Below are 12,360 nucleotides of genomic sequence, written 5' to 3'. Positions count from 1 at the left end.
GCACTAAAGAGTATATGGTATGGCTATATCATAGAACAGCTATAAGGAGATGGTTCCGAAAGCTGCAGAGGGGCTCAGCTCATGCTAGGGCATCTTCTCACACAAAACCAAGCACTCTGCCTCCAGGATTGTCAAGGCCTGCCATAGGAGTGACTTATAGGTTACTATGTGTCTATATATAAGGCAGATATAGATATATTATATCAAAGTAAGGGGTGATTACAACACCTTACCCAGGCTGTAAGTACAGCCCTGTGGTGTCAGTTTGGAAGGTTAACGAGGGCTGGCATAATACATGCTGCAGCTCCTGGTAGGCCTAGGGTGCACCTATGCCCTGGGTACCGAAGGTACCATATACAGAGGCTCACAAGGGTGACCCAGTAACCAATCTAGTATGTACCTACAGTACATGGTATCAATTTAAAGAGAGTACAGCTAGGCTGTGGGCCTGATTAGCAGGGCCACAGCCATACTAAAGTCGAAAAATCTGTAAAACACAGCAAAAAGTGAGGCCCATAGGAATGAATGGCAATTACCGAATCGGTAAATACCGATTCGGTAATTGGGAGAAACATTGAAGGGTGGCAGGGTGTCACTCAATTGTGCATGGGTGCACATGTTGCAGACATACATGCCCTTAGGGCATGTATGTCTGCAACATGGCACTGTTTAAAAAGCAATAGAAATGCTTTTTAAAGGGTTTTCATAATTTACCACCAACTTCTAGTTGGTGGTAAATTAAGAATTCTTAAACCCCTGTAGCACTGATTACAGTGCTACCTACATTTCAAAATACAGATTCGGTAATTATACCGATTCGGTATTTTACCGATTCGGTAAAATTACCGAATCTGTATTTTAACATGCCCCTACATCCCAAACTCCAAATACCGGTCGGTAACGGCCGAAATCAGCCGTTACCGACTGGTATTTGCCTTCCGACATCTGGCCCTAAGTGTTTTTGAGATTGGACCTCAAACTTGTACCTAAAGTTTCTATATCTTTTTATTTGTCCAAAGAGGTAGTGTTACTAGTATTACAGAACGATTTAGCATCTAATGTTTCATTATCTTTGGATATCAAAAGAATGTTGTTGATTTATTTAGATCTTACAAAGCCTTTTCGAGATTTTAGTTTCCTGTTCATGGCTCAAGGATCTGTAACTAAGGGTAGGGGGGATTATAAACGCTACATATAACAGATGGATTTGGCAGGCTATAATACAGGAATATTCTAATGAATGGTTTCTCTGCCAAGTGCTATTCAAGATTGTTCAACCAGGTCAATCTCAACTTCTTGGGCAGAGGCAGTGGGTGTTCCATTAATGGAGATCTGCAGAGAAGCTACATGGTCTTCATTTCAGACTTTCACTAAACATTATCACCTTAATTTGTCTGATTCTATGCATGATCATTTTGGGTCTGCTGTACTGCATTCACCTATGAAGTAATACACATTTCAATGGCGGTGCAATTTTTTTTTGTGAAATTCTTCTTGGTTAGAACTGGGATGAGGAGGACTCCATGAGGGAGGAATTAATCATTTAGTCACTGGCAATCTTCAGTACCCTGATTAGGAGTCCTCCTTTTACCAGTTCATTTACCCCCCTCCCTTTAGTCATTGCACCTCCATGACAGGAGGAGGGTTGGCGGGAGGAACTATTGATCTGGTATTTTGATAATAGAGATAGAAGATTCTTTTGGTCAATATAAAATAAAGTGTATTAAAGAGTGTGTATGGGCTTTCGGGGAGGTGGGACTCCACATTGGTTAGGTCTGGTATGATGAGGACTCTTAATCAGGGTAATAAAGATTACCTGTTGATCAATGATTCATCAGTACACAGAACATAATTATTGACAACATTATCAGTCATTTTATGCACAAATATCAACTAGAAAATATCTAAACTTTTGATACCATCAATTTCACACTCACACTACACAAATATCTGAAAAATACACATAGTGCGATACCTGATGCTCGATGTGCTCCTGGATCATGCTGTACCAAGACCTTTTGACAGATGCTAGGCCATCACTAAATGCTTCTTTGGGCCTCCATAGTATCTCATTTGGGATTAGATTGGAGTCCTGGAAAGATTCCCTCAGAAGATACTTTTCTATTCCATTCTAATAGAGAGCACAAAGAAAGGAAATTAATCTTAAAGACTTCCATTTATTATATATAACAGACTACATCTCTGGCCAAAAATGTGGTTTGTAGTGAGCCACACATACACACACTGTAAGAATTGCGTGGTGGTTGACTGGGGTGTAAGTCCTGGTCAAGCAGCAATCACAATCCTTGTCAGGATAAGTCACAAGCAAACCTCAAATGTACCTGTGCTCACCCCATGGTAGCAAGGCATAAACAGTCAGGCTTAACTAAGAGGCAATGTATAAGGTATTTGTGCAACACTTTAAACAGTGAAAACACACCACACAAGAAGCCTGCAACAGTCTTAGAAAAAGTAGAGAGATTTTTAATAAATAAAACAAGACCAAATGACAAAATTCATATTAGTAAAACCAGCGATATTGAATTTTAATGGATTTGGTGGAAATAGTTCCAAAAAGCAAAAAGCGACAGTTGGAGATATCTGGTCAGGCTGGACTGGGAAAAAGTCACAGGTTCAGGATGACCTCGATGGAGTGTAGGCTCCAAGCTGCGGCGAGGCTCTAATGTGCGCCTCTGTTGCATTGTCTTTGAGGATCCCATCAATGCCACTTGCAATGAGAAGTCCTGTGTCGGGGATGTGCCACGCAGCGGGTGATGCAACCATTCCGAAGAGCTTTGATGCAGAGTCAGATGTCATCTTTGAGCCTGGGCTGTGGAGACACTGCACCATCGGGACAAATCTTTGTTTTTGAGAACCTTGGATGCGATGGAGGCATTTGCGATGGACCTTATCCTTGCAGCAGCTTTGATGCACCGATTCTACTCGGGGATGCTTCGCTCAGCAGAGGAGGTGTGTTGGTTTTTCTTGGAGATGCATCGGTTCCACAGGCAAGTACCTTAGATGCCACTTTCAAGGGTCCAGGACTAGGGTGGTAGGGTACACACACAGAAGGCAGAGTCCAGGTGCAAGTGCAAAGTTGTTGGAAGCCTGTTATGTCCCTGTAGCTTCAGATTAGGCCAGCCAACTAGCCCTTAGAGTCACTCTGGGTTCAAGAGTTGCATATCCCATTGTTTTCATCCAGGCAAGAGGGCAGCAACCCAGCACAACAGGGCAGCAATTCCTTCAGGGCAGAAGAGTTGCAGTCCTTTCAGCGGCACAGCAGTCCTTCTTATTGGCAGAGTATCCACCGGTACAGAAGTGTACTGAAGTAGTGGTGTCTGAAGTCCTGCCAGTGATGGTCCACTCAGTCACACCAAAGCACCAATTGTGTTTGGCTGTCAGGGAGGAATACACAAAGTCCAACTGCCAAATACACCTATTCATGTGACCAGAGACAGGCTCCAGGCACCAAACACTAAGTATTCACGGTTGGCATGACCCGTGGGTGGGGGCGGCAGGGGTCATACGGGAAAGGGGGGTGTTAATTTAATAAAATACCTAAGTAAAACGTACTCTTGCCTCCGGTACTGTGTCGCATTTCCTTCTCTCTCTGCTCTGAGTCCCAGGAAGCAGTCAGCCTCCCTCTCCTCCCATAAGCCAATCACAATGCTGCAATGGAAGTACTGCGTTTGACTGGGACACGGATCGCACAGGCATCTATGGGGAATGCATTTTCTCCATGAAGGCTGCATGCAGCCTACATTGAGAAAATGGGAGAGTGCGAATGACTGGCTTGGTCGGACTGGAGCTTACCAAACAGCCAGCACCCACAACAGTGGGCAAGCCAGTCAGTGCGAGAAGCAGAAATATAAAATGGTATTCATAATACAATTTTATGTTTCTGGTTCTCGCACTGCGAGAAAGCAGTGGGGCGACACTCCTCTTCTCACATGGACGAGCTGCCTCTCTAGCTAATGCATGAACAGGCCAACGTTACAAAAGTGGCATTTTCAGATTTACAATTTAAAAGCCGACTTCACCATAAGTTAGGATTTTAAACTGTGATTTCAGAAAAATCAAACTTAAACGGATTAGCTCTTCCCATTTGGAAATGACATTTCTAAAATGTAATAAGGCAACTCCAATATTATCCTATGGGAGAGATAGGCCTTGCAGTAGTAAAAAATGAATTTTATAGTTTTTCACCACCAGAACAATGAAAACTCAAAAGTACATATCCAACCTCTTAAATACATTGCACCCTGCCCTCTGGGCAGTTCAAGGCCTAACTTATGGGGGACTTATATGTATCAAAAAGGAAGTCTTGGGTCTGGCAAAAGGCTTTTTTTCCAAGGTCAAAATGGCAGTTTAAAATGCGCACACAGGTTCTGCAATGGTAGGCAAGCGACATGTTCAAAGGGCTATTTAGGTGGGTGGCACAACTAGTGTTGCAGGCCCACAAGTAGCATTTAATCTACATGTCCATGGCATATGTAGTGCACTGTACTATAGACTTATAAGTAAATTAAACATGCCAATTGGGTATACGCCAATATCAAGAGGTTTAGAGGAGAGAGCATATGCAATTTAGCACTGTTTATCAGTGGTAAGGTGCTCAGAGTCCTAAGGCCAGAAAAATCGAGTTTAGAAAAAATGAAGAGGAGGGCAAAAGATTGGGGGGAAGACCACCCTATGGCTGACAGGTCTAACACACACCCACATCCACACAGACACACACAGACAAACACAGACACACACACACATGCGTACATACATACACACTGTTGAACCAGGTCCTCTGCAAGGTCACCCCTGAAGATGTTGCCTGCTTACATCCATTTTTGTTGCTGAAATTTGTTTTTGTTGGCCATAGGACTGTGTGCCTGCTAACCAGCGCTAAAGGGCTTGTGCTCAGTCCCCTAAACATGGGTTGATTAGCTTACACCTGAATGGCATATTTAATTTACCTATAAGCCCCTCGTAGAGTGGTATAATACATACACAGGACCTGTAAATGAAACGCTAGTACTGAGCCTGCAGCACTTATTGTGCCACCCACTAAAGTAGCACCTTAAAATGCAGTTTTAAAATGCCAAATCGACTTGGCAATATAAACCCTTGCCAAACCTTAAACTCCCCTTTTATTGCATATACGACACACCTAAGGTAGGTCCTAGGTAGCCCATAGGGCACGGTGCACTGTAATTAAAAGGTTGGACATGTACTAAGATTTATATGTCCTGGTAGTGAGGCCTGCCTGTCCCGGGGGATAACACAGGGTTGCCTTATTACACTTAATAAGTTCAATTCTTTGATTGGGACCAGGTGGCCAGATCATGTTTGGTATCTATAAAATTGTAATGAAAAATCATTTTTAATGGTAAAGTTAGATTTTTAATTACAATTTTGAAAATGAAAATGACATTTTCCTGAACTCAGCCCTTTTGTGCATGCAGCCTGTCCTGGGACACATGACTGGGTGTAACTGACAGTCTTTGTGAATTCCTCCTAATCAGTAACACAATAGAGGGATTAGGGTTGCCTGAATGGGCCATTTACTGGTAGTATGGGGCAGAGATGAGCTCAGCCACACTTTTAACTGAATAGGCTGCACCATGCCTTCATACAAAAGACGTATCACCTCCACATTGTCACACAAGCCATTTTGGAGCCATGGCAGATGCACTACAAAGAAACTTTCTAGAAGCTTTTTCCACCTCCCAGAGGAAAGGTACCAGGTATAAACATAGGACCCTCCGACCCACTTTTCAGTTCATTCCTGGCCCTGCAGAAGGACTCTCAGAGGACCGCCTGCAGCAGTGACCTGCTGGGCACTCTGAAAGAGAGCTTCGCTGTTCTGGAACGACTGCTGTGCTGCCCTGACACTGCCTTGAGCCCTCAGAGGCGAGCCCTCGCTGTTGAGCCCTGCATCTTCACCTGAACCCAGGACTAGCAGAGTAACTAAAAGGGCTAATTTGCTGACCTTCTATTCCGATTCACAGAGCCACAAAAGGCTCCAACCATCTTACACCAACACCTGAACTCAGCTCGAGTGACTCCTGCACCCCCAAGTGGTGCCCCACCAATCCTGGACCCTTGTTTCTGGTGCTAGAGGTGCCCAGATGGCCAAAACCCATAACTGAGGAATTACAAACTTTTTGTCCAAAAACTGCACTGAGATCCAGGGGCAAACTGGAACTAACCTTGTTGCATATCTGCTCGAGGTGCATCGCCAGTCACCAAAGGTGGTATTCAAACCCCTGGAACTATCTTTAGATACAGCCTCTGCCTCGTTCCGCTGGAGATTTTCGACTTCCAAAAGAAAGACTAAGTCTACATGAAGACATCTTCACCATGGCTTCAACCCAAGGCTCCCTGACGATGACACTCGCTCCTCACCACCACCTGCCAGCCTTGCCCTACTGAACTTTACCTTCTCAGAAAATGTTTCCCAAACTTTCTCCTAAGTCTGAAGGTAAGCACTGACACTGACCAATCTACTTCTTGTATACGAACCGTGCTCCATCGCGGTTGCCCTATTTTTCAACTTTTACCCAGTCTCATCTGAGTAGATGTCCGTGGTAGGCGGTTTGATTTTTTAGGTGCTACTTATTACTAAAATGTACAAATTCATAACTCTGGTTCTACAGACTGGATGTTTGTTGTTGTGGTGTCAAAACATTAATTAAAATGTACTTTATTTTTCTAAATTGGTGAGGGAGTTTTCTTTGTTGTGTTTTTAATGTTTTAATGTTTATTAATGTTTGTGTGGTGTATAAATACTTTGCACATTGTCTCTACATTAAGCCTGACTGCTTTTTGTGCCAAGGTACCCAGGGTTAAGTACAGGTTAATTTAGGGGCTTTTCGTGGCTGTTCCTTGACCAGGGCTCAAACCTCCAGTCACCCAATAACCCAATTTCTCTCACACACATAATATATGTACTCATATAGGTAGAAGAAATTACTGTACGTCTGATACATCCTTTTGAATTACTGGAGTAAGTGGAAAAGAGTTGCATGTTTGGTGGGAAAATATGTGAACTTAAGTGGTTCCCCGAGTAGAAAGGAATCTTCTTTTACCTGTGATGAATAAGGGCTTGAGCAGGGTAGGGATGATGTTTCAAACTGTAGAGCTAAACCTAAGAAAATGATCCACATGTGTTATTTTCCCTGAATTTGGAGAGGGTGGGCATACTTGCTGTTGTCTAGGAGTGGGCTTTCCCCAGGGCGGTGAGTGTGTCTGTGAAGTGGTGGGTTATTCTGTATCTTGTACTCTGTTTGAGATAGAGATATTTGGAGCTTGACCTTAATGCCATGGGCCGCCAAGATAGAGGTTTTTGATGTGTTCCTACAGGCTAGTTTTGAAAACCTATATATCTGCTTAGTAATGGACATTATGAAAGCATCGTACATCTATCTGGACATGATGGAATGAAAACCCATCCAATGTGGTGAGTTTTATTTTGAAACGGGTGGGTTTCTTCTTGAGCGGTTTCAGAGGTCATAGACAGTTTTTATTCAGAACTATGCTTAAGAGTGGTCCGAAGAACTGAGGTGCACATCTATCTATTGATTTGACCTAATTGGTGAGCGCTTTCGCCAGTGCAAAAGAACTGATAGGGTGGGTGGCAGTGGTGAGGATGGTTCAACTTTAATGATCTCACCTTTGGCTCCAGTTAGAGGCCATTTACATTTACATTTGGAGTCATGGGGGCATAGCAGGCCTGGGCATATCTAACAGTTGCTTGGCCAGTACTGTTTAGCATTAGCTGCCTGGATTTTTTCATCTGTTAAGATTTGGCCTGGGATTCTGTCATGACCTGAGGCGAAGATTATTATTTAAATGTTACTAAAGCTCAGCAAGCTGAACAACAAAATATTCAGTAGAACACACTTATACGGTGTTAGTGTCAAACTAAAAGTCACAAGTAAAAAAAGCACCAATCATAGTCTATGCAGTTTTATATATTGCCTCTGCCACCATAACTCACTCTTTCTATGATGACCAGCAGCTTAAGATGAGGGTCAAATGTCCTCCCCTGTCTTTGTTGTTATGTTGTAGGATACATATATTCTAGTGTTTGATACTGGGAACGTGTGCTAGTTTAGAGTGTGTGCAACCTGTGCTTTGAGTGAATGTGGTGTTTCTTCTTAGTTCTTTGAAATACAAAGCGCTTGAGGTGAGGCAGTGGAGACCACCGGTTTTGGCAGCCGGGTCAGAAGTAAATTTGCCAGCCTCCCTCTCTGCACTGATGGGTGGATAGGGGAGCTCAGTTTAATTGCAGCGGCTTGGTACTCACACTTCATCTCTAGTGAGACAGGTGTCTAAAAAGGCAGGTGGGAGGGTCATACAATTTCCTGAGCCTTTTCTTTACTCATCATCAAACTGCCATTTGAAGAACATGACCATACAAACAGAGACCACCTGATAAGTGTCCTGTTACTGCTTCCTTCCACACTATTAGGACTGACTGAAGTAAGTCTCTAAGTAAATTGTGGCATTACCATCCAGACCACTGGTGTTGCAATAATTCTACTAATACTATCCCATAGGAAACCTTGCCTCACACTTCTCATTCTGATAATAAAAGTCTTTGTCCAGAGATTCAGCTCACACATATCTATTAGCTTTCAGAGCTATATGACTTTGGGGAAAGGCTTACCATGTGAAGAGCCTAATTTGAGTAATTGTGCATAACGAGTCAGTAATTAATGATTGCTCTTTCCTTGTCCTAATGTGAGTTTATGCATGGATACATGGGCTCCCAGTTTGTAGTGATTATCTGCTAGAACACAAATAATAGAATAGCAGGTTATATCATATGTTCTTGAACAAACTTTAACCAAGGTTATTGGGAACACTGTGCGTGAGGCAGTGCGCTTTGCTCTCTAAGCCATGCGAAGCAGAATGTTCCTGCAGTCATCATTCCACTACCACTGCTCATCCAAAGGAAAGAGGACATTAAAGTACACTAGACCGACAAAGGAACTCGGAATGTGTGTAAGGACCCCACAAACTAAGGTAAAGCGCAAGTCCATCCATGCAGTCAAGACTTTTGTTGATGAACGTCTTAAAACTGGGAATTCAGTACAAGACGGTAGCCAATTTAAGACATAGAAAGCACCAACTCAGACTGTAACACATTACCTGAACTGTTAAGAGCAGGAGTATTGCTGTCCTTCCACCCAGAATATAGAAGAGTGACTACTCTGAGGGCTTTGAGGATCAAAACCCCTGGTGCCTGCCATCTCCGTGCGATAAAAACAGAGAGAGCTCTGAAGCAGACAGCAAAGCACGGTTTTGAGGATACCTAGATATTATCTTAAAGCTGAGGGGACATGTTCAACCCAAAGGAAATTGTCCACCCTATGTCATGTGAATGGGTTTCTTCCCCCAAAGTAGTGGTCTACCATTTTAAGGTGTTTGATAGGGAGATCTATAACCACTTTGGGTGGAAATGTCTTGGCAATCCCTAGAGGGTAATGTTGTTACTACTCCTGAGGGCGATCCTAAAAAGGCTCATTCTTCATGACGATGTTCTTCTCAAAACTATTCCCAGAAGGCCTGCCAGGATAAATAGTTGGACCCGGCAGTCCTATCTCCAAGATACCTTACATGGCCTTTAGGGCCAAGGAAGAGGGGCTCACTATTGTCCAGGATATTTTGGACAGATACACATAGTGGGCAATAAGCCTTCTAGAAAACTCTAACTATGCTTCAGCCACAAACAGCAGTCACTTTGCTCTCTGATGAGTGGATTCGAAGCTTAGGGTACTGGTCACCTCTGAGGCAAGCCTGCTCATGGAGGATTTGTCTGCGAACACACTTTTGTCAAGAAATCAGCAGAAGATTGTTATTTCTTAAAAGGCCCAGGACAAAGCACATGATTCTTTTAAGATGGTCAATCAAAAATTGGTTGGAAGAGCTGACTTCGGTAGGGAACCCACTCCAGGCTGCTGACCATACTAAGGTGCCTAGCAAAGCCAACAGATACCACTAAGGGAGGCACTGAAATTGGGCGCAGGTGTCTCGGTCACTATTTTCTGTTTCAGGCGAGAGGAGGATGTGGCTTTTTCGCCAGGGGAAAGGCCACTTTGCAAGACAAGCAGAAAGAATAAAGGCATCCATTCACAACTTTTGGAATGCCCTCCCAATGGACATACGGCTTGCTCCTCCCTATATCCATTTCAGATCCCTCCTTAAGACTCATCTGTTTCGCATTGCGTACAATTAAAATGTTTTCTTCATCTCTGGTCCTTTTTTTTTCTTTTTCTGCTATTGCCATGCACCCCCGCGCCTTGCCCAGGTGGTGCCCTCCGTCCTTTCTTTACCAGCGCCAAGAAACTGTATAGTGTACGCTGCGCTTTATAAATACTTTTCACATCACAACTAGTGCATCCAATGGACGTGCCATGAGGGGGGCAAGATGGCTGCCGACAGGTTGTGGTGAGCAGTCGCTGCTAGACCTCTCTCCTCTGTATCCCCCCTGATGGCTCTTACCTGAGGTTGCGTGCTCCCCTCTGATGTTTGAGCGCCTGGTCACGGAGAGCCTTCGCTGTTATGAGACCCTGAAGAAAGCCATCTTCAAAAGACTTAATTTCAGGGTATTCTATTCAAAAGCGGAGAGGGGGCTTGGAATCCTCGGAATTCTTGGAGCTGTTCAGGGGGCGAAGGGCCATAGGATGCCTCCGCGACCTCAGCGCTCGGAGAAGGATAGAGAGAAGGGGAAGCCTTCGCCGGATAGTAATGCCAGTAATTCCGGTAATGCCAGCAAACAACTTCAAGAAGTTGCGAGGAAGGAGGCTACACCAGCGACCCTGAAGGCGGGTGCAACACGAAAGATCGCCGCTCCGGTTCCTGCGATGATGTTTGATGTTTGGTGGTTTTTATATAGCGCTCTGTCACTCCAGGGAGCATCCTGGCGCTTTGTCTTCATTGCTGACAAGTCGTACGGTGTTTCGACTGCATTAGGGTTACTTGAGTATAATTAGACCAGAGTTTTGCATTTTGATTCTGAGAGTCCGTAGATCCAGGTTTTTAAGGATTTTTTGAAAGTCTGTGCTGATGATATTAGACGGAGGTCTGTGGGGAGTGTGTTCCAGGCCTTGGCCCCAAGAACTGCCAGTGATTTACCCCCCTTGGTGGCAAGTTTAAACTTGGGGACAGTCATCAGATTGGCTGTGGCTGATCTGAGTTCTCTCGAGGGATGATACCTATGAAATCTGCTATTTAGGTATTTTGGGCCCCGTTTGTGAAAACACCTAAATGTGATCACAATGATTTTAAATAAAATCCGCTTCTGAATAGGAAGCCAATGCAGCTTGTTCAGGGCGGCTGATGCTGATGATCTTCTAGGCAACCTTAGGACCAGTCTCGCTGCCGCATTTTGAATAGTCTGTAGTTTGTGTAGGGTAGATTTTGTTACCCCTGCATACAGACTATTACAGTAATCAATTTTAGATGTTATTAAAGCAACTGCTACTGTTCGGCGGGCGGGCAATGGTAGATAGTCAAAAAATTTGCGTAGTCCTTTCATGATGTTAAAGCAGACAGCTGCTATTTCTTTGGATTGTTGCTTGAAAGAGAGCAGATTGTCAAATTTTATACCCAGGTTTCTAGTGGCATTGATGGTATCGGGAGGAGCTTCCGCATCGGGTGACCAACAGGTGAGTGGGGAAAATAAATTATTTTTCCCAAATGGAAGGATCTCTGTCTTTGCAGAGTTACATTTCAGATGATTTTCGTGCATCCATTTAAAGGTCGCCGTCAGACACTCTTTTAGGTCTCGTTCTGCTTTAGCTGTATCTTCGTCCAGAGTCAGGACCAGTTGGGTGTCATCGGCGTATGCGACCGTATTCACGTTGAAGGACGCAATTAGATTGATCAGGGGAGCCATGTACAAATTAAATAAGGTAGGGCTCAGACTAGAGCCCTGAGGTACCCCTGAGCCAATCTCCTTCTCCTTTGAATAGAATTGTCCCAACCTGACGATTTGTTTTCTGTTTAATAGAAAATTTGTGAACCAGTTCAACACGGTGCCCCCTATACCCGCCTCAGCTAGGCGATGTAATAGGATGGTGTGGGACACCGTGTCGAAAGCTGCCGATAAGTCAAGGAGGACAAGGACAGCCTTGCCCCCCTGGTCTAGTGCAGTTCTTATAGTTTCTGTTGTGGATAGCAGAGCTGACTCAGTAGAGTGGTTAGCTCTGAAACCAGCCTGGTTGGGATGTAGGATGTTATTTGTTTCCAGGAACGTTGTTAACTGTCTGTTGACCAGGGTTTCAGTGCATTTACACAGTGCAGGGAGTTGGGAGATCGGTCGCAGGTTTGTTAGGACAGATGGATCATGTAAAGCCT

At 44.1% G+C, this 12,360-nt stretch overlaps 1 protein-coding gene across 2 annotated transcripts in view; it reads right to left on the bottom strand.

The window, feature by feature from the left end:
• The window catches only part of ASNS (asparagine synthetase (glutamine-hydrolyzing)), a 552,217-nt gene that overhangs the window by 61,864 nt on the left and 477,993 nt on the right, over positions 1-12,360 (bottom strand). For both annotated transcript variants that reach the window (XM_078663713.1, XM_078663714.1), the window contains exon 11: positions 1,976-2,131. In XM_078663713.1, coding sequence (XP_078519839.1) covers positions 1,976-2,131 — 156 coding nt within the window. The remainder of the gene's footprint in view (positions 1-1,975; positions 2,132-12,360) is intronic.

This window comes from Lissotriton helveticus, chromosome 10 (assembly GCF_964261635.1).
Source record: "Lissotriton helveticus chromosome 10, aLisHel1.1, whole genome shotgun sequence".
In the NCBI taxonomy this organism is placed as follows: Eukaryota; Metazoa; Chordata; class Amphibia; order Caudata; family Salamandridae; genus Lissotriton; species Lissotriton helveticus.
Note: the sequence above shows the minus strand (reverse complement) of the source record. Positions and strands in the feature narration are given on the sequence as shown.